Source organism: Coregonus clupeaformis, chromosome 34, assembly GCF_020615455.1.
Source record: "Coregonus clupeaformis isolate EN_2021a chromosome 34, ASM2061545v1, whole genome shotgun sequence".
Classification (NCBI taxonomy): domain Eukaryota; kingdom Metazoa; phylum Chordata; class Actinopteri; order Salmoniformes; family Salmonidae; genus Coregonus; species Coregonus clupeaformis.
Window position 1 is genome coordinate 3582768 of NC_059225.1, and position 23551 is coordinate 3606318.

General features: G+C 40.2%; 1 protein-coding gene across 1 annotated transcript; it reads right to left on the minus strand.

Annotated features, from left to right (window-relative positions):
• Positions 1 to 1419: 1419 nt before the first annotated feature.
• Positions 1420 to 16142, minus strand: LOC121549645 (tomoregulin-1-like). Its single transcript, XM_041861432.2, has 10 exons — positions 15426 to 16142; positions 9698 to 9807; positions 9287 to 9416; positions 9124 to 9150; positions 8831 to 8927; positions 6482 to 6630; positions 3313 to 3369; positions 2924 to 3044; positions 2455 to 2616; positions 1420 to 2158 (listed from the first exon to the last, which is right to left on the minus strand). Exons 1-10 carry the CDS (start codon positions 15580 to 15582, stop codon positions 2125 to 2127), a joined length of 1044 nt encoding a protein of 347 aa, XP_041717366.1. The 5' UTR covers positions 15583 to 16142; the 3' UTR covers positions 1420 to 2124.
• Positions 16143 to 23551: the final 7409 nt, after the last annotated feature.

Sequence of the window (23551 nt, forward strand, 5' to 3'; positions counted from 1 at the left end):
TTGTACCCATCAGTTTCATACCCATCAGCTTCGGACTCATCAGCTTCATACCCATCAGCTTCGTACCCATCAGGGTTCTTTCCAGAAAATTATGTGTTGATTATGTGAAAGGGTAATACACTTAATTTAATACTGTATATAACATAAATAATTACATTTCGTTAAGTCCAAATTTTGAATTCGCAACTGTAATTTAAAAATCTCTTAGATTTTAACAGTCACGTTTTAATAGTTACCCCCCCTAATCCTATTCATTGACATGGAATGTTTAGAGATATGTTGACATTGGTGGTCAGAGAGATATAACAGAGACACTGTATGTGGCTTTGTCTCCCTCTGCTGGAACCTTGTGTCTACTGCAGTTCTAATGTTGAGGTCACCAATGTGATGGCTTTTTACACCACCAAGTAACCAGTGTTGAGGAGTAGTGAACTACATGTAGTTAAACTAGTCATTTAACTACATTTTACAGTAGCTTGGTGGTAGTTGAACAAAATTCAAATCTTGGTAGTAGTTTAAGTAGTTAATTACTTTTTTGCAGTGTAGCTAACTACTGGAACTACACACAATTTTTGGGCAAAAATCAAATTAGAAATTGGTTAAGTATACAAGATTTTCCTTTAATTTTCAGCAGCAGATCTGCCGAATTCTTACTTGAATCATAGTTTTTGTATTTAATAGGCTAAATAGGATTTTGTTTAAACTGCAGAGTGATCTGTTATTGCAATTTGTAGTCTATGACATTTCAGATTTAGATATGATAATTTATCACATAGTAGTTTGGATGTAGTGAACTACTTTTTCAAACTAACTTTAGTTAAGTAAACTATATGTTTCTTAAGGGTATCTTTAGTGTAGCTTAACTTCTTCCAGTGTAAAGTAATTGGTAGCTTGGTAAACTATATTTTCAGAGTAGCTTCCCCAACACTGCAAGTAACCCAATAACTGAATTAAAACCAGTGTAGTTCTCAGAATCAGAATAATATTGTGTGCATTATGTAATATACACATGTTATAATATTGTGTGTTATGTACTGTATATGTAAAAATGAGTCATGTTTGACAGTTCACTTAACCCATTATTACTGTAACAATATTACAATATTATAATAATACATTGTAATAATATCACAGTAACATTAAATGAATATGACTACAGACTTTTATTTTACAACCATTGTAATATTGTGAGAAATTATTTTCTGCAAATTATTCTGGTTCTGTAATTAAACTATTCATACTCGTATTCCAGTCTAGTCATTTAGCAGACGCTCTTATCCAGAGCCACTTACAGTTAGTGAGTGCATACCTTTTTCATACTGGCCCCCCGTGGGAAACGAACCCATAACCCCGGCGTTGCAAGCGCCATGCTCTACCAACTGAGCTACAGGAGGCCTCCTCATATGAAGGCAACATGAGCATTTGGAACACAGATATTTTAATACTACTGAAACTACATCACTAAACACATTTTCACAGCTCATGCAATATGCAGGATCTACAATCAAATCTGTTTACAACTATTTCATTACCAATAACACAAACAACATCAGAACATCAAAAACGACAAATGATGTATAAAAACATTTAAATTAGTACCTAGTCTAAAAAAGTGTTCCATCCCCGGAACGGTATATTGAAAAGTAACCAAAACAAACTGTACACATCAGCTTATACCTCATTTATAGAAAACTGCATTTGGTATAGAGTTGAATTAAAAAAAAAAAAAAAAGTAAAAAAAAGTAAAATGTACTGAAAGAAAAGTCAGTGAAGCTGAAACTAAGTGTCCCAGGTGTGCATGTCTAAAGCTACCAACACCTTGCAAACAATGGAGGATCAGGTTAAAATCCTGTCCTTTTTCTGCCTGTCGGAAAAATATTCATAATGCAGCAGTCTGGAAAAAAGCAGCAAGAGCAGCATATGTCCATAGGGGAGAGATAAATAAGGCCCCATTATAAAACATAAATAAACATCCATTCAAAATAAAGGAGGCACAAAACAACAGATATCAAAATGCGATCCATGTGGTGCAATCCAAAATGCATTAAAATAAAATAAAAAGTTAAAAAACAACTACATCATCCTGGATGATGTCCCAGAGGGAAAATGTCCAAGATGTTCCATTTATCTTCGTCCCCTCTGGTTTTTGGGACACCTCCTATTTAAAAATAGAAAATGAATAAAAACAAACTCACATTTTGACTGCTCCTCAAAGTACATTATTCTGAACTTTAGAACTTAGCTTAAAGAAATATGAAATAAATTACAAAATTAGCATAGTATGTTTGCATAAAAAAAAAAATCATTTGGCATAGCATAGCATCTTCCATAAGACTTGCTAATTGTATGTTGTTTACAAAAATTACATAGGCTTATAAAAGACAGAAAAATGTAATCTGCATATCAGAAATGTGCTAATAAGATCAAATTGGTCACTTTGGAGAGCACACTCACCTTGTGAAACACATGACAACGGCGACGATGATGGCGATCTGTACGGCTCCGATGATGGCTGCTATGAGAACGTAGTGGAGTTTCTGTCCACTGGGAACCACGTACAGGATGTTAAAGTCTTGGATCTCCTCACACTGCTGGCCAGTGTAGCCTGAATCACACCTGGGAAGTCAACCAAACAGGTAGCACTTAATTTCATAATACAGAAATGACCAGGTGTTCACTAAGAAATGACACACACAGTAATTACCTATGAATTAAGAAAATAAGACACACAGCATTTCGTTGCTGTCGGATGAAAACCTAATCTTCAAAACAGAAAGAAACGGTCATATTTTCCCATTAACTTCAGACACTATTTTGAATAAATGTTTACATTTGCAAAGATTCTGAAGTTATGAGGTTTTCATCCGACAGCGACGATATGCAGGTAAAAAACAAACAAAAAAAGGACACCACATGATCTTACCGGCAGGTGGGGATGCTATACTTGATTTCACATTGGCCGTGTTCACAGAAGTTGGCGTAGTCCTCTGTGCAAGGGGTGGTGATCCCTCCATAAGCTCTATCCTCCCCTATGTCTGCTGTGTCTTTAAAGGTATAAAGAAAATCGCGGTCATTGATATTGATAATATAAATATTAATGAGCGAGCTAGGCCTTGTCCTCATTTGCAAATCAAATATATCTTACATTTATCGTCGAGCAGAAATATAATTTGTAGTGATGTAACAGCATAGCAGCACTATTTCCATATAGACAACATGAACCATAAATAAATGAATAAATAATAAATAAATAGATACATCAACTACCATAAAAACATCATAACAGAGTGTAGTAAATGGGAACAACCTTACCAAAAAGATCAGTCTTGCTTTTGCTACCATCGTCTTTGTCTTTTTTCTGTCCTTTTTCTGAAAACAAGACACATATTTGTGAGTGCAAAACAAACATTGCCCAGTATTGCAATAAGGCCCTTTACAGTGCCTTGGCGTTTTTTCCAATTTTGTTGCATTACAACCTGTAATTTAAATGGATTTCTATTTGGATTTCATGTAGTCAAAATTTCAAAATAGTCAAAATTGGTGAAGTGAAATGAAAAAAATAACTTGTTTCAAAAACTTCTAAAAAATAAATAACGGAAAAGTGGTGCGTGGATATGTATTCACCCCCTTTGCTATGAAGCCCCTAAATAAGATCTGGTGCAACCAATTACCTTCAGAAGTCACATAATTAGTTAAATAAAGTCCACCTGTGTGCAGTCTAGGTGTCACATGATCTCAGTATATATACACCTGTTCTGAAAGGCCCCAGAGTCTGCAACACCACTAAGCAAGGGGCACCACCAAGCAAGCGGCCCCATGAAGACCAAGGAGCTCTCCAAACAGGTCAAGTACAAAGTTGTGGAGAAGTACAGATCAGGGTTGGGTTATAAAAAAATATCCCAAACTTTGAACATCCCACGGAGCACCATTAAATCCATTATAAAAAAATGGAAAGAACATGGCACTATTTTTTACATATTTAGCAGACGCTCTTATCCAGAGCGACTTACATGAGCAATTAGAGTTAAGTGCCTTGCTCAAGGGCACATCAACAGATTTTTCACCTAGTCAGCTCGGGGATTAGAACCAGCAACCTTTCAGTTACTGGCACAACGCTCTTAACCACTAAGCTACCTGCCGCCCCACAACAAACCTGCCAAAAGAGGGCCGCCCACTAAAACTCACAGACCAGGCAAGGAGGGCACTAATCAGAGAGGCAACAAAGAGACCAAAGATAACCCTGAAGGAGCTGCAGGGACTGGGAAACTGGTCAGAATTGAAGGAATGATGGATGGTGCTAAATACAGGGAAATTCTTGAGGGAAACCTTTTTCAGTCTTCCAGAGATTTGGGACTGGGACGGAGGTTCACCTTCCAGCAGGACAATGACCCTAAGCATACTGCTAAAGCAACACTCGAGTGGTTTAAGGGGAAACATTTAAATGTCTACGAATGGCCTAGTCAAATCCCAGACCACAATCCAATTGAGAATCTGTGGTATGACTTAAAGATTGCTGTACACCAGCGGAACCCATCCAACTTGAAGGAGCTGGAGCAGTTTTGCCTTGAATAATGGGCAAAAATCCCAGTGGCTAGATGTGCCAAGCTTATAGAGACATACCCAAAGAGACTTGCAGCTGTAATTGCTGCAAAAGGTGGCTCTACAAAGTATTGACTTTGGGGGGGTGAAAAGTTATGCACGCTCAAGTTTTCCGTTTTTTTTGTCATATTTCTTGTTTGTTTCACAATAAAATATATTTTGCATCTTCAAAGTGGTAGGCATGTTGTGTAAATCAAATGATACAAACCCCCCATTTTAATTCCAGGTTGTAAGGCAACAAAATAGGAAAAATGCCAAGGGGGGTGAATACTTTTGCAAGCCACTGTATACAATGTGAAATCCCATTATAGGAATACTATAGGAATATTGGAACATCCATAACTAGTTATTGGGTTTCCAGGGTGTGATGCATTCTCTGCAGGGTATGCAAGTTTAGATTAATGTAATATTTGGGACAGCGTATGGTCTGTGAAACAAAAAGTGAATTATTTATGTAAATAGATATTTTAGATCTACAGCTTTTAGAACTAGATTTTGGGACATATTTCAAATAGGGTTGGTGAGGTACGGCTTTGCACTCAAATAGAGAACTAAATTGGAAAAATTGAGAAACATTTTTGTAGTTCTCTGACCAGCTTGTTGCCCAATGCCCCTCGGTCATAACGTGGTTCTCTGTAGCTCAGCTGGTAGAGCACGGCGCTTGTAACGCCAAGGTAGTGGGTTCGATCCCCGGGACCTCCCATACACAAAAAAAAAAATGTATGCACGCATGACTGTAAGTCGCTTTGGATAAAAGCGTCTGCTAAATGGCATATTATTATATTATAATAATGTGCCCCAAAGATTGGCTTCATGTTCGCATTGTAGTGTACATAAGACAGAAGAATCTCGGTCCTCCTGAGTGGCGCAGAGGTCTAAGGCACTGCATCACAGTGTTGCGGCATCACTACAGCTTGGGGTTCGATCCCAGGCTGTGTCATGACCGGCAGTCCCATAGGGCGGCACAAAATTGTCCGGGTTAGGGGAGGATTTGGCCGGGGGGACTTTACTTGGCTCATCGCGCTCTAGCGACTCCTTGTGGCGGGCCGGGCGCCTGCAGGATGACTTTGGTTGTCAGTTGAATGGTGTCTCCTCCGACACATTGGTGCGGCTGGCTTCCGGTAAGCGGGCGGGTGTTAAGAAGCACGGTTTGGCGGGTCATGTTTTGGAGGATGCATGACTCGACCTTCGCCTCTCCCGAGCCTGTTGGGGAGTTGCAGTGATGAGACAAGATCGTAATCACGAAATTTGGGAGAAAAAGGGGGTAAAAATTACAACAACAAAAAAAGAAAGAAGAATCTCAAGCATTGTATAAAGTTGTTGTAAGTAGGGATGAACCTAATATACTTAGCCATCACCATATACTGTAGCATAGCATAGTGCATGGTCATAGAGAGAATCAATCAACCAATTGTGGTGGGATCATATTTGAATTGCCCTTCCTGTGTTCACAACAGAGGCATCAGAGTTTGACATTAACTAGCCATCATATAGGTCACTGCCTGTATAGAGTGATGCAGGGGAGAGTCATGACTGGTAGGAGGGATGCTTATATAAACACACCACACATCAGGAATATCAGGACTGGCAACAGGAAGGAGGATATATAGGACATTGTATTCAACATTCAAGCATTGTCTCATCTACACTAAAAATCTCTGTCAAATATAAAATTGTGATTTGTTCTCTTTCCCTGAGATTGTGAAAAAAAATCAAATCCATCGAAAGCCATTATCCAATGTTTTCCCCCCCTGAAATAATCCTCTTTATAATGCAATACAATATTATAATACAGTACAATGCAGTGCAGTGTAAATGCAGTACATTGGACATAAAATTACATGTTTCTAAATTACATTTTAAGATAAACACGTGGCATTACCTGGACATCTCCCCAGATGCTTCACGTCAATCTTCACCTGCTTCAAGCACGATGCCTCTCTTACGTGACAGGGGGTAATGTAGGAGTTTCCGTCTGTTCCACACACCGGGTTGTCATTATGGCCACTGCAGTCAATGTTGCACATGCACCTGGGTGTCGAAGAAAACATTTATATAAACATCTGTTTAATGAACATTAAAAGCGCTAAACATACACCATCAATCAAACAGAATCGAATGTGATAGGGCCTCCTGAGTGACGCAGTGATCTAAGGCACTGCATCGCAGTGCTAGCTGTGCCACTAGAGATCCTGGTTCGAGTCCAGGCTCTGTTGCAGCCAGCCGCGACCGGGAGACCCATGGGGCGGCGCACAATTGGCCCAGCGTTGTCCAGGTTAGGGGAGGGTTTGGCCAGCAGGATGTTCTTGTCCCATTGCGCACTAGCGACTCCTGTGGCGGGCTGGGTGCAGTGCACACTGACACAGGTGTGTCACATTGGTGCAGCTGGCTTCCGGGTTAAGTGGGCATTGTGTCAAGAAGCAGTACAGCTGGGTTGGGTTGGGTTGTGTTTCGGAGGACGCACGGCTCTTGACCTTCGCCTCTTCCGAGTCTGTACGGGATGGGACAAGACTGTAACTACCAATTGGATACCGTAGAAGTAAAAAAGATTAGAATCTGACAACCCAGGACCCCAGTTTATGGAGAAAATAACAGAAGATTTGGAGGACTAAGGATTCAGATCATTGGGACCCAAATAAAGAAGTCCTCCTTTCAGAAACTACTGGGTGCACAATAATACACCTTTCAAACCAAGATGATTTTCCAACAACTTTAGCTTCCCGTGATTTTTTTCCCGCCTTTTCTTTATATCTGAACGGTGTTGCCGGTATCAAAGCCAAAACTTTTATTTCTGCGAACCGACCTAGTCACGATTGTGTTAAAGTTGAGCTGAGTACTGCTCATGATCATGTTGTCTTGTTGGCTCATTTATTAGCACTGATCAGAACATTTTGCCAGCATGTTATGTAACTTAACAAGTGTCCCATGTAGCTCAGTTGGTAGAGCATGGCGCTTGCAACGCCAAGGTTGTGGGTTCGATTCCCACAGGGGACCAGTGTGAAGAAAAAATGTATACACTCACTAACTGTAAGTCGCTCTGGATAAGAGCATCTGCTAAATGACTTAAATGTAAGTGGATTATTTTGCTCTTCGCTTAGTAGCCTAGGCCTACCTCCGTCTGTATATCTGGTTCAGTCTCTGGCTGGGCAAATAAGTGGAGGTGGTATAGCTCATCTATCACTGATCAGAAACATTTAGCATGCTATAACGTAGCCTAAATCAACTGTAGGTCTATTATTTTGCTCGATCACCTAAAGGCAACTCCAAAAGCCTGCAGAGTTTGTGAAATATAAACTATAAAAATATACAATAGATTTATATTACTTTCTATCTGTATCATGATGAAAATACTCTCCATGTAAGACACTACGCCTGCTCCCTAACAAAGCAGAGTGAGGTTAGGAAAAAATATCAAACATGGATCAAAAAAAGCACGGGCTTGCCTTGGGTTCTGTTTCAAAATATCACTTTTTTTATATGACAGCAGTTCCACATGCTGCCGTGACGCAAGTTGTGTTGGGAAAAGTATTATTCATATTTTATTCTGTTAGATTTCATTACATTCTTAGCCTACTGTAAAATATGTGTGTTGACTGTGATCAGGGTAGTCTAAGTCTTGTCTGTTTAATTAACTAAATAACTATTGATTTCATGTGCATGGTGTAGCCATGCAGCCTATAGGATGCACAGACCAGTAACATCATTAAACTCAAAATATGCCATTCTATTCTTATAAAAATACATTGTATTAGTCTTATAATGTTTGTTAGGACCTGCCTAAAATCAATTAATAATGGATTTCTTTGTGATGGTGTATTTTCAATGGAAGTATTAAAATCCACCCACATCAGCCCACGTCTACTCCCACTCCTAAACTTGCCGGCATGTGCAAGGGAGATATAAAAGGCTTATCTCTGACAGAATGTGGTATAAATTGACCTGTATGAATTGGGTTCTAAAAAACATTGCCTGATTTATTTTATTGGCAACATACCGTTACGTTTTTCTGTAAAGGGTATAATGCCAGTGGTTGGCAGGTAGCTTAGTGGTTAAGAGCGTTGTGCCAGTAACCGAAAGGTCGCTGGTTCTAATCCTCAAGCTGACTAGGTGAAAAATCTGTCGATGTGCCCTTGAGCAAGGCACTTAAAGTACCCTAATTGCTCATGTAAGTCGCTCTGGATAAGAGCGTCTGCTAAATGACTAAAATGTAATTCCAGAAGAGAGGACTCACAAGATATCCTCAGAGTCCACATCACATTCTGCTCCAAACTTGCAGATGCCACATTTTGTGGGCTTTGTCCCTCTGCCTGTGCCTGATCCTTCATCGTCTGTAGGAAAGGAGAGTATTTCAAAAATCTGTTAATGTTAGCTGTCAACAAAGTTAATATTGTTCCATTAGTGTTTGGATTTGCAAAGCTTTTCTTTTAGCAAGCTATTTTTAGCAAGCTCTTTCTGTAACATTGTAATATGGGTTGGCAAGTCCAACTTATTAAAGTGAAGCAAGACCAAGTTACAGCACTATACCTCCGTCGCCTGATCCAGAACTGCCATCTGTGTGTTAGAGCATAGAAAATGAGTTAGTTTCAGCTTGATCTAAATGAGTAATAAGACCATGACTAGGGACAGAATAGAGTGAGAAAAAAGTGATCTCAAAGGTCTGTGCAGTCTGCTACATCCTGAGACTCACCGGTATAACAGGCCCCTTCAGAGACCTGTGATATGGACTTCTGCTGCTTGCACGCTGCTCTCCTCAAGAAGCACTCGTTCTGGAAGGTGTCTCCGTTGGACCCACAAACAGGGATGTACTTCTTAGAGCACTGGAACACAATGGGTAATGGTAGGATGTTAGAGTTACTGAACCATCATAGCCTAGACCTAACCGTTTCTGAGGACAGGAACCTAAAAGTTCATATACCCTTTATAATGCCTATAGGCTTCAGAAATTATTTATAAGCAAATGCCATGCTAAAGGATGGCAAAGGGTTGTGCCACATTTGGATAAGCCATTCCTGCTTGCTTTCTTGCTCATGATAATGGTGATGGTGGTCTTATTTCACAACAGAGAACATGATGGCCTATATTCCACTGTGTTATTTACATGGAACTGGCAGACACATTTCAGGTCAGCCCCATTCTCTCGACAGGTTCCCCCGTAACGGCATGTTGCAGCATCACACACTCTCAGGTCACTCTTCTTCTCAGACACATCTGTAAAAAACAAGGTGTTCTTATCAGCAAGGCAGTGAAATACCAGTATTTTACAAATACATTTAGTAGAGATACACTACCGTTCAAAAGTTTGGGGTCACTTAGAAATGTCCTTGTTTTCGAAAGAAAAGCAATTTTTTTGTCCATTAAAATAACATCAAATTGATCAGAAATACAGTGTAGACATTGTTCATGTTGTAAATGGCTATTGTAGCTGGAAACGGCTGATTTGTAATGGATTATCTACATAGGCGTACTGATACCCATTATCAGCAACCATCAGTCCTGTGTTCCAATGGTACGTTGTGTTTGCTAATCCAAGTTTATCATTTTAAAAGGCTAATTGATCATTAGAAAAGTATGTTAGCACAGCTGAAAACTGGTGTGCTGATTAAAGAAGCAATAAAACCGGCCTTCTTGAGACTAGTTGAGTATCTGGAGCATCAGAATTTGTTCTTAACTGACTTGCCTAGTTAAATAAAGGTCAAATTTTAAAAAAAAATAGAGTTGCAAAGAAAAAGCCATATCTCAGACTGCCCATCTTAATCTTTTCTTTTTATTGGCCAGTCTGAGATATGGCTTTTTCTTTGCAGTTAGTCTGGAATCCAAATCCATATGCTTTGTTTCACCGTGAAACTGAGTAAATCAGTTAGGATTCCAGGCTAAAATCCAGTATGAACCAAAGCTAATTAAGTCCTGGCAACTCAAGAGTTCACAGCCACTCCTTCCAGTAATGACTTTCATCACTTGTATAAGCCCCAAAGCCAATAACAAGCTTTCCCTTTAGCCAGAAATACACTTGAACATCTCTCATACTGGGTGGTATTTATCAGAGGAAGGAGAAGCAAAAATCAATGGGACTAAAAGAGCGAAGATCCGGATAATTAGTAACACATAGTCACCGGACTGCTTCACCACAAGACATCAGTAGTACTAATCTCCTCACTTCGTCAATGGTTCTACTAATGAGAGATCCGGTACAGAGAGAGCTTAGCTACGCATCGTTAGTACAAGTTCATTGAGAGAGACAGTGCTATGTGCATTGTGCAACAGTCACTGCCCAGTATAACTGGACTGAGAAATTTTGCCACTAGTCATTCAGACGATTCGGTCCTCATCTACACAGTAAATGCCGTTACATGATCACGGGAGACCAAAGCCACGAACGATCAACAGGGACCTAGAGAGTAGACCGGAAAAGATTGGAGGAGAAGGTGATGTGCGATCTGAGAATCTTTGATCGGGAGCTCAATCACATTATGTGTGAGAGGCATTGCTGATAGGATTGATGAGGATTTCAGGTAGCCAAAGTAGGCTTACCAGCACAGAGCCAGGTATGCCATCGCAATGTGTACGGAATTATATTGCTGAGGATTAATGTGTTATGTAAATTACATAACACATTAATCCTCAGCAATATAAAACATAATGTAATCGTGATATTTAGTGAAAACGGAGGGAGGGAGAGAGATGCGGAGAGAGAGAGAGAGGGAGAGAAACAGGAAATAGGAAGAGAAACAGGAGAGAGCTACAGTGGGGGGAAAAAGTATTTAGTCAGCCATCAGTTGTGCAAGTTCTCCCACTTAAAAAGATGAGAGAGGCCTGTAATTTTCATCATAGGTACACGTCAACTATGACAGACAAATTGAGAGAAAAAAATCCAGAAAATCACATTGTAGGATTTTTTATGAATTTATTTGCAAATTATGGTGGAAAATAAGTATTTGGTCACCTACAAACAAGCAAGATTTCTGGCTCTCACAGACCTGTAACTTCTTCTTTAAGAGGCTCCTCTGTCCTCCACTCGCTACCGGTATTAATGGCACCTGTTTGAACTTGTTATCAGTATAAAAGACACCTGTCCACAACCTCAAACAGTCACACTCCAAACTCCACTATGGCCAAGACCAAAGAGCTGTCAAAGGACACCAGAAACAAAATTGTAGACCTGCACCAGGCTGGGAAGACTGAATCTGCAATAGGTAAGCAGCTTGGTTTGAAGAAATCAACTGTGGGAGCAATTATTAGGAAATGGTAGACATACAAGACCACTGATAATCTCCCTCGAAATGGGGCTCCACGCAAGTTCTTACCCCGTGGGGTCAAAATGATCACAAGAACGGTGAGCAAAAATCCCAGAACCACACGGGGGGACCTAGTGAATGACCTGCAGAGAGCTGGGACCAAAGTAACAAAGCCTACCATCAGTAACACACTACGCCGCCAGGGACTCAAATCCTGCAGTGCCAGACGTGTCCCCCTGCTTAAGCCAGTACATGTCCAGGCCCGTCTGAAGTTTGCTAGAGTGCATTTGGATGATCCAGAAGAGGATTGGGAGAACGTCATATGGTCAGATGAAACCAAAATATAACTTTTTGGTAAAAACTCAAAGAATGCTGAGTTGCATCCAAAGAACACCATACCTACTGTGAAGCATGGGGGTGGAAACATCATGCTTTGGGGCTGTTTTTCTGCAAAGGGACCAGGACGACTGATCCGTGTAAAGGAAAGAATGAATGGGGCCATGTATCGTGAGATTTTGAGTGAAAACCTCCTTCCATCAGCAAGGGCATTGAAGATGAAACGTGGCTGGGTCTTTCAGCATGACAATGATCCCAAACACACCGCCCGGGCAACGAAGGAGTGGCTTCGTAAGAAGCATTTCAAGGTCCTGGAGTGGCCTAGCCATTCTCCAGATCTCAACCCCATAGAAAATCTTTGGAGGGAGTTGAAAGTCCGTGTTGCCCAGCGACAGCCCCAAAACATCACTGCTCTAGAGGAGATCTGCATGGAGGAATGGGCCAAAATACCAGCAACAGTGTGTGAAAACCTTGTGAAGACTTACAGAAAACGTTTGACCTGTGACATTGCCAACAAAGGGTATATAACAAAGTATTGAGAAACTTTTGTTATTGACCAAATACTTATTTTCCACCATAATTTGCAAATAAATTCATTAAAAATGCTACAATGTGATTTTCTGGAAAGAAAATTCTCATTTTGTCTATCATAGTTGACGTGTACCTATGATGAAAATTACAGGCCTCTCTCATCTTTTTAAGTGGGAGAACTTGCACAATTGGTGGCTGACTAAATACTTTTTTTCCCCACTGTAATTGTAATTATTTTGCACTATAGCCTATTTATTGCCTTACCTCCATAACTTGCTACATTTGCACACACTGTATATATATTTTCTGTTGTATTTTTTTGACTTTATGTTTTTTTACCCCATATGTAACTCTGTGTTGTTGTTTTTATCGCACTACTTTGCTTTATCTTGGCCAGGTCGCAGTTGTAAATGAGAACTTGTTCTCAACTGGCTTACCTGGTTAAATAAAGGTGAAATTAAAAAAATTAAAAAAAGAGGAAGAGAAACAGGAGAGAGAAAAGGAGAGGTGATGGGAATGGAAGAATCCTACTGCACTGAGGTTTGACCTGAAGTTCTCGTTGCCAGTCCCCATGAGAGAAGACCATTTTCAACACACATGATCTGCAATAGGAGCTTTATGTTATCTTATTCCCAAGAGTAACCCCTCTGTTAGAGAAGTTCTAAAAAGAGGAAGCCACTAGTATGATGCTAATCCAATAGCTTGAGACAGGTAAATGCGCCACAAGGGCTAATAACCCAAACTTTGAACAAATGGGAGGCAAAGTAGTTCCAGGCCAAAGATTATCATCAGCCATTCCTAACAATTAACTCCTCTTCTCAATACACCAGTCTGTTACTGGTAGGTAGTCCCGTTTAGCTCAGTTGGTAGAGTATGGCGCTTGCAACGCCAGGGTTGTGGGGGACCAGTACAAAAAAAGTATGAAAATGTATGCACTCACTACTGTAAGTCGCTCTGGATAAGAGCGTCTGCTAAATGACTCAAATGTACAAATGTTACTAAAACAATGGTCCCAGTCTCTGTATAAAGGCGGCTAGCCCCCATCTCAGTCACCCTGTACTTAAAAGACTATTGTCCAAACTGCTAATTTCCTCATAAAAGTCACGCCCTCTGGGTCCTGAAGCTAGCCGATTTAAATACGGGTCATGACCTAAAACTCCTCTGTAATCAAGAAATAGCACCACTGTATAGGATCAGAAGTCTTCAAAACACTACAGTAGTCATAAAGCAGGACCAGGGTTAGAATTCAATCAAACAGCATTGACCCTGAACAACACTATAGAAGCATTAGTAATGTAAGTACAGTAATTCTTGCTGTTTTACCAGTATTTGTTCTTTACATACATTTTAGTCATTTAGCAGATGCTCTTATCCAGAGTGACTCACTGTATTTAAAGGGACAGTTAACTCCAAAATGTAAATTTGGTCAAATATTTTCAGAAGCAGTCTAATGTCAGGTCAAGCTTAATCCACGTCCCACATTATCAGTTGTGTATCCCAGATCCAGCTAAATGCCTCAACCCGAAAACGATAGAAAATAAAAAGGTACTGAAATATGTTGCTTTATATCTGGGAGATTTATGATTGCTGAGGTCACATCTGCTATGGGGTTTTCTGAGCCTGATCAGCACCCAATTATAGGTTTTTTTCAGGAGCAGTGAAGAACAACCAGGACCATGGGGAAAAGGAATGGCTCTGTTTATTGAAGGAAGTTAATCGGGTGAGTAACGAAAGTAAACAAATAGCTTGACACGAGGAAAACAAAGACTATTGGTTTTATCAGGAAAGCTACCCCGACATGATCTACCTTATAAATTGGAATGCTTTGAAATTAAAGGTAAAACCGTAGCCTACTTAATGAATGCCATACATATAGACCTCCATAACAAACTGCTATGGAAACACTCAGGGCTTTTGGGATTAGGGAGGGGGTGGAAATATATCCACATTGTATTTACGTTTCCATTAATCTCTAATGTCATCAAGCATAGGCCAATCTGTCAAAGCGTTGGGCCAAATCATACGCCAATCTCTCTAGGTTTCTTCCTAGGTTCCTGCCTAGAAAGGGAGTTTTTCCTAGCTACCCTGCTTCTACATCTGCATTGTTTGGGGTTTTAGGCTGGGTTTCTGTATAGCACTTTATGACATCTGATGATGTAAAAAGGGCTTTATAAATAAATGTGATTAATTGATTGAAAGTCACACTGAATGTTGTCTTCCATCCTGATGGTGGAACCCCCCCCAATTTGTTGATGACACTGTATACAAACAAAAGTCTTTACTTGTAACCAGGAAACTGAGCACTGGCTGTTTCCATTTAATATTGAAACCCAACCAAAGAGAGCAGGACAATCCAGGGTGGGGTTCACAGATGGGAATTATTTCCCTGCATGCACCTCACCAGAGGGGACAGATCGAGGCATCCCCCAAATACACATAGGCCTATCAAATCTGATTTCTCAAAAGAAAAAATAATAAGAAAAAAACATGCATTGATCCAAGGTGATTCTGCTTATGAAGCAGGGCCACTCAGTGCCTTATTTCCGACGAATTCAGACTAACTGAGCATGATGTTCTTTGTCTGCTGGTCAAGGATTCCCAATTACCGAGCAGCGTTCATTCAGCAAGGAGTATAACCCACCTCCAGAGGTCCAAATTATTTCCCTAGAAGAGGTTGCTTTTTGCTTTGTCAAAGTGAATTGATAAAGTAAATGTGTTGATACTCACCTAGGCAGCCCTTGCCTTTTCCAGAGACACATTCGCTGCTCTGAGGGTATGAAGCTTGTGCTCCAGGCAGTGTCGAGACGGCCAAAAGGCAGAGGACAGAGGAGAGAAAACGGCCTGCGGAGGGTCCGTGAGATGAGAAGGGATATCCTCTGGACATGATGCTCACGATGCTGTGTAGAATGAACACACTGTCGTTTCTCCAAATCACAACCTATGCTTTTTTCATTTAAATTGCAGAAATATTCCAACGAATCCACCAGATGTGTATTGACACCCAGCGAACAAAACGCGTTGTTATTTGCAAACGGTTTCAACCACGGCTAACAAAAATTGTTTCATCTCCGTCGCAGAACGGGGATTTTCTCCCAGGATAGCCATAGAAAAAACACCATTATCTTGGACTTCAGCACACAAACTGCATAAACCAAATGTCGGGTTGTCTCTACTTATCGCTCGTCTGGCCGTCCTACAGATAGGGTGTGCGATCATGGGCTATTTTGACTGTCGCCTTTACCTTTGACGTGCCTACCTTTCTCTATTTTATCCCAGCGGCAAATATCCCTGGTTTAAATGTCCCTCCTTCATCAACACAATCCCAGCAAAGGCGAAAATATATTGTGTTGTTGTAGCAATTTACCCAGACAATGTCCGAGTGATGTTTTGTGAATCACCATCAACAAAGGACTTGGGTGATGCTTGGGGATCACATGACGCGAGACCACCCCCATAATTGAAGCACGCTTTATGGTGGAGGGGCAATATCACCCCCTATGAATAAAATATGTGTGGGGAGGGGATTCCGATTGTACCCTGGTAGGACACGTTATAACGCGACAGTTACTAATCCTGTATATAGCCTACCACATATGAGACCAGGAAAAGGCTACTAAACTTTATTTTGTTAACATGGAAATGAAGACAATCAGGCCTAAAGAAATTAGAATTATTACAATTCTTATGTTTTTTTTTTCTTCTAATGCAGGCCTTATGTGCTCTTTTATACAGATCAGAAAAAAAGGGGTAGCCTATACAGTGGGGAAAAAAAGTATTTAGTCAGCCACCAATTGTGCAAGTTCTCTCACTTAAAAAGATGAGAGAGGCCTGTAATTTTTTATCATAGGTACACGTCAACTATGACAGACAAAATGAGAAAAAAAATCCAGAAAATCACATTGTAGGATTTTTAATGAATTTATTTGCAAATTATGGTGGAAAATAAGTATTTGGTCAATAACAAAAGTTTCTCAATACTTTGTTATATACCCTTTGTTGGCAATGACACAGGTCAAACGTTTTCTGTAAGTCTTCACAAGGTTTACACACTGTTGCTGGTATTTTGGCCGATTCCTCCATGCAGATCTCCTCTAGAGCAGTGATGTTTTGGGGCTGTCACTGGGCAACACAGACTTTCAACTCCCTCCAAAGATTTTCTATGGGGTTGAGATCTGGAGACTGGCTAGGCCAATCCAGGACCTTGAAATGCTTCTTACGAAGCCACTCCTTCGTTGCCCGGGCGGTGTGTTTGGGATCATTGTCATGCTAAAAGTCCCAGCCACGTTTCATCTTCAATGCCCTTGCTGATGGAAGGAGGTTTTCACTCAAAATCTCAAGATACATGGCCCCATTCATTCTTTCCTTTACACGGATCAGTCGTCCTGGTCCCTTTGCAGAAAAACAGCCCCAAAGCATGATGTTTCCACCCCCATGCTTCACAGTAGGTATGGTGTTCTTTGGATGCAACTCAGCATTCTTTGTCCTCCAAACACGACGAGTTGAGTTTTTACCAAAAGTTCTATTTTGGTTTCATCTGACCATATGGCATTCTCCCAATCCTCTTCTGGATCATCCAAATGCACTCTAGCAAACTTCAGACGTGCCTGGACATGTACTGGCTTAAGCAGGGGGACACGTCTGGCACTGCAGGATTTGAGTCCCTGGCGGCGTAGTGTGTTACTGATGGTAGGCTTTGTTACTTTGGTCCCAGCTCTCTGCAGGTCATTCACTAGGTCCCCCCGTGTGGTTCTGGGATTTTTGCTCACCGTTCTTGTGATCATTTTGACCCCACGGGGTGAGATCTTGCGTGGAGCCCCAGATCGAGGGAGATTATCAGTGGTCTTGTATGTCTTCCATTTCCTAATAATTGCTCCCACAGTTGGTTTCTTCAAACCAAGCTGCTTACCTGTTGCAGATTCAGTCTTCCCAGCCTGGTGCAGGTTTACAATTTTGTTTCTGGTGTCCTTTGACAGCTCTTTGGTCTTGGCCATAGTGGAGTTTGGAGTGTGACTGTTTGAGGTTGTGGACAGGTATATTTTATACTGATAACACGTTCAAACAGGTGCCATTAATACAGGTAACGAGTGGAGGACAGAGGAGCCTCTTAAAGAAGAAGTTACAGGTCTGTGAGAGCCAGAAATCTTGCTTGTTTGTAGGTGACCAAATACTTATTTTCCACCATAATTTGCAAATAAATTCATTAAAAATCCTACAATGTGATTTTCTGAATTTTTTTCCCTCAATTTGTCTGTCATAGTTGACGTGTACCTATGATGAAAATTACAGGCCTCTCTCATCTTTTTATGTGGGAGAACTTGCACAATTGGTGGCTGACTAAATACTTTTTCCCCCACTGTATCTGGCAGATGGAGAATACAGATATACATTTTACCAATACATGTTCAATGTATTATTTCTAGGTCATGTTATTCTTAACAAATCATTTCCCAGATTCCCAATTACACAATTTCTAAAAAGCGTTATATTCAAAACACTCAAGCGGACAGTCACTTTATAACGTCAATATTATGGCACTGTCTTTCTGTAGCAGTTTGCCTCGCGAGTAGCCTAACCCTTATTAGATATTACTGCACTGTCGGAGCTAGAAGCACAAGCATTTCGCTACACCCGCAATAACATCTGCTAAACACGTGTATGTGGCAAATAAAATGTGATTTGATTTGATTTGATCAAATGGCTCATCTCCGTGGCTCACTCAGCCCTTATACCGCACAGGCTCAGTATACCATGTGGTGTTGGTGAGTACCACAGCAGCAGTGTCATTATTGATCCTGATGACCCAACCACTCTTTCCATTTCATGTTTGGACTTCCCTTCAAAAGACACATTGAAGGGTAGTCTAGCATGTATTAGAAATGTGAGGCGCTTGCTGTGAATGTTGTTATTCTAAGAGAACAACACATGGTTTTGTTATAGGATCGCCTAAGTCAAATCAGGACTAGTTTGATTTAAAGATGGATTCCTTTTTTCGGAGTGAAGAGATGTGTCTTGTCCAGCTGTTTTTCCAAACGGAGTCAGCTCACAACTGCATCAATGAGTTTGGGCATCTAGGACTGGTGCAATTTAAAGATGTGAGTAAAAACAATCACATTTCCAGATAAACGAATGGAAACGTGGTATATACTATAATAACTAAACTATATTAACAGAAAGTTCTTTACATTCGAGGTTTCTCGCCTAACCCTTTTTTAGTATTACTTTTTCAAACATTTTCAAGTATTGGGTATTAGTAGAAGTTAACAAAAAAAAAAAGTTGAAATAGCCCATAAATGGGATAAACATGTTAAACCGAGCACAATATGGCTAATGGTATGAAGGTCACATCCAGTTAGCTGCATGCCAGTCTAATACATATTGATTCCACCATGTACACTGGATTGATATTGACACATTACTGTAAGTTTAAATAATATAGAGTCATTAAAGGAAAAAGTTGGAACTATCCAAATTCTTGTGCGTTCTAATGACAAATAACATGTGAAACGTGGAGATAAAGTGTAAAACAAGTGTAGGCCTATCGATTGCCCTCTCACATTAAGGTTAATAGATGTTGCCTGTATAAAGCCTTCCCAAAAATATTTCATTATGTTTGTGCACAAACCAACAATTACACATTCACCATGCAAAAACAAACTGTTACTTTTACGCATACTTACTTTAATTAAATTACATAACTGATCGTATTAGAACGTGATTTATAATTTATGTTATAAATGGTCCTCTGTAGCTCAGCTGGTAGAGCACGGCGCTTGTAACGCCAAGGTAGTGGGTTCGATCCCCGGGACCACCCATACACAAAAATGTATGCACGCATGACTGTAAGTCGCTTTGGATAAAAGCGTCTGCTAAATGGCATATTATTATTATGTTGGGGGAGGGGAAGCTGAGCCTAGATCTGTACAGAGGAACTTCAACCGGGAGCAATTCAGTTTGGTTACAGTACTTGGGTCAGTGTGAGTTTTTGTTTTCTATTGAAGTTGTAAGTCGCTCTGGATAAGAGCGTCTGCTAAATGACGAAAATGTAAGTTAAACACTTCACACAGAATATGAGAAAATAGTTTACACTGAAATCACTAACAGCTAACACATCAGCCAATTGAAGTACAGTGGGGGAAAAAAGTATTTAGTCAGCCACCAATTGTGCAAGTTCTCCCACTTAAAAAGATGAGAGAGGCCTGTAATTTTCATCATAGGTACACATCAACTATGACAGACAAATTGAGGAAAAAAATTCCAGAAAATCACATTGTAGGATTTTTAATGAATTTATTTGCAAATTATGGTGGAAAATAAGTATTTGGTCACCTACAAACAAGCAAGATTTCTGGCTCTCACAGACCTGTAACTTCTTCTTTAAGAGGCTCCTCTGTCCTCCACTCGTTACCTGTATTAATGGCACCTGTTTGAACTTGTTATCAGTATAAAAGACACCTGTCCACAACCTCAAACAGTCACACTCCAAACTCCACTATGGCCAAGACCAAAGAGCTGTCAAAGGACACCAGAAACAAAATTGTAGACCTGCACCAGGCTGGGAAGACTGAATCTGCAATAGGTAAGCAGCTTGGTTTGAAGAAATCAACTGTGGGAGCAATTATTAGGAAATGGAAGACATACAAGACCACTGATAATCTCCCTCGATCTGGGGCTCCACGCAAGATCTCACCCCATGGGGTCAAAATTATCACAAGAACGGTGAGCAAAAATCCCAGAACCACAAGGAGGGACCTAGTGAATGACCTGCAGAGAGCTGGGACCAAAGTAACAAAGCCTACCATCAGTAAAACACTACGCCGCCAGGGACTCAAATCCTGCAGTGCCAGACGTGTCCCCCTGCTTAAGCCAGTACATATCCAGGCCCGTCTGAAGTTTGCTAGAGTGCATTTGGATGATCCAGAAGAGGATCATCCAAATGTATGCACGCATGACTGTAAGTCGCTTTGGATAAAAGCGTCTGCTAAATGGCATATTATTTATTTATTATTATTATAGAATGTCATATGGTCAGATGAAACCAAAATATAACTTTTTGGTAAAAACTCAACTCGTCGTGTTTGGAGGACAAAGAATGCTGAGTTGCATCCAAAGAACACCATACCTACTGTGAAGCATGGGGGTGGAAACATCATGCTTTGGGGCTGTTTTTCTGCAAAGGGACCAGGACGACTGATCCGTGTAAAGGGAAGAATGAATGGGGCCATGTATCATGAGATTTTGAGTGAAAACCTCCTTCCATCAGCAAGGGCATTGAAGATGAAACGTGGCTGGGTCTTTCAGCATGACAATGGTCCCAAACACACCGCCCGGGCAACGAAGGAGTGGCTTCGTAAGAAGCATTTCAAGGTCCTGGAGTGGCCTAGCCAGTCTCCAGATCTCAACCCAATAGAAAATCTTTGGAGGTAGTTGAAAGTCTGTGTTGCCCAGTGACAGCCCCAAAACATCACTGCTCTAGAGGAGATCTGCATGGAGGAATGGGCCAAAATACCAGCAACAGTGTGTGAAAACCTTGTGAAGACTTACAGAAAACGTTTGACCCGTGTCATTGCCAACAAAGGGTATATAACAAAGTATTGAGAAACTTTTGTTATTGACCAAATACTTATTTTCCACCATAATTTGCAAATAAATTCATTAAAAATCCTACAATGTGATTTTCTGGATTTTTTTCCCCTCAATTTGTCTGTCATAGTTGACGTGTACCTATGATGAAAATTACAGGCCTCTCTCATCTTTTTATGTGGGAGAACTTGCACAATTGGTGGCTGACTAAATACTTTTTTCCCCCACTGTATCTGGCAGATGGAGAATACAGATATACATTTTACCAATACATGTTCAATTTATTATTTCTAGGTCATGTTATTCTTATCAAATCATTTCCCAGATTCCCAATTACACAATTTCTAAAAAGCGTTATATTCAAAACACTCAAGCGGACAGTCACTTTATAACGTCAATATTATGGCACTGTCTTTCTGTAGCAGTTTGCCTCGCGAGTAGCCTAACCCTTATTAGATATTACTGCACTGTCGGAGCTAGAAGCACAAGCATTTCGCTACACCCGCAATAACATCTGCTAAACACGTGTAAGTCGCAAATAAAATGTGATTTGATTTGATTTGATCAAATGGCTCATCTCCATGGCTCACTCAGCCCTTATACGGCACAGGCTCAGTATACCATGTGGTGTTGGTGAGTACAACAGCAGCAGTGTCATTATTGATCCTGATGACACAACCACTCTTTCCATTTCATGTTTGGACTTCCCTTCAAAAGACACATTGAAGGGTAGTCTAGCATGTATTAGAAATGTGAGGCGCTTGCTGTGAATGTTGTTATTCTAAGAGCACAACACATGGTTTTGTTATAGGATCGCCTAAGTCAAATCAGGACTAGTTTGATTTAAAGATGGATTCCTTTTTTCGGAGTGAAGAGATGTGTCTTGTCCAGCTGTTTTTCCAAACGGAGTCAGCTCACAACTGCATCAATGAGCTTGGGCATCTAGGACTGGTGCAATTTAAAGATGTGAGTAAAAACAATCACATTTCCAGATAAACGAATGGAAACGTGGTATATACTATAATAACTAAACTATATTAACAGAAAGTTCTTTACATTCGAGGTTTCTCGCCTAACCCTTTTTTAGTTTTACTTTTTCAAACATTTTCAAGTATTGGGTATTAGTAGAAGTTAACAAAAAAAAAAGTTGAAATAGCCCATAAATGGGATAAACATGTTAAACCGAGCACAATATGGCTAATGGTATGAAGGTCACATCCAGTTAGCTGCATGCCAGTCTAATACATATTGATTCCACCATGTACACTGGATTGATATTGACACATTACTGTAAGTTTAAATAATATAGAGTCATTAAAGGAAAAAGTTGGAACTATCCAAATTCTTGTGCGTTCTAATGACAAATAACATGTGAAACGTGGAGATAAAGTGTAAAACAAGTGTAGGCCTATCGATTGCCCTCTCACATTAAGGTTAATAGATGTTGCCTGTATAAAGCCTTCCCAAAAATATTTCATTATGTTTGTGCACAAACCAACAATTACACATTCACCATGCAAAAACAAACTGTTACTTTTACGCATACTTACTTTAATGAAATTACATAACTGATCGTATTAGAACGTGATTTATAATTTATGTTGGGGGAGGGGAAGCTGAGCCTAGATCTGTACAGAGGAACTTCAACCGGGAGCAATTCAGTTTGGTTACAGTACTTGGGTCAGTGTGAGTTTTTGTTTTCTATTGAAGTTGTAAGTCGCTCTGGATAAGAGCGTCTGCTAAATGACGAAAATGTAAGTTAAACACTTCACACAGAATATGAGAAAATAGTTTACACTGAAATCACTAACAGCTAACACGTCAGCCAATTGAAGTACAGTGGGGGAAAAAAGTATTTAGTCAGCCACCAATTGTGCAAGTTCTCCCACTTAAAAAGATGAGAGAGGCCTGTAATTTTCATCATAGGTACACGTCAACTATGACAGACAAATTGAGGAAAGAAATTCCAGAAAATCACATTGTAGGATTTTTAATGAATTTATTTGCAAATTATGGTGGAAAATAAGTATTTGGTCACCTACAAAAAAGCAAGATTTCTGGCTCTCACAGACCTGTAACTTCTTCTTTAAGAGGCTCCTCTGTCCTCCACTCGTTACCTGTATTAATGGCACCTGTTTGAACTTGTTATCAGTATAAAAGTCACCTGTCCACAACCTCAAACAGTCACACTCCAAACTCCACTATGGCCAAGACCAAAGAGCTGTCAAAGGACACCAGAAACAAAATTGTAGACCTGCACCAGGCTGGGAAGA

Bases quoted from the DNA above. Each gene is read 5' to 3' on its own strand.
- LOC121549645 (XM_041861432.2), bottom strand. From the start codon at position 15,582: ATGTCCAGAGGATATCCCTTCTCATCTCACGGACCCTCCGCAGGCCGT. The intron at 9,808-15,425 runs GTGAGTATCAAC...TGTTTTTTACAG, and splicing joins AAAAGGCAAGGGCTGCCTAG to ATGTGTCTGAGAAGAAGAGT. The intron at 9,151-9,286 runs GTGAGTCTCAGG...TCTAACACACAG, and splicing joins TGAAGGGGCCTGTTATACCG to ATGGCAGTTCTGGATCAGGC.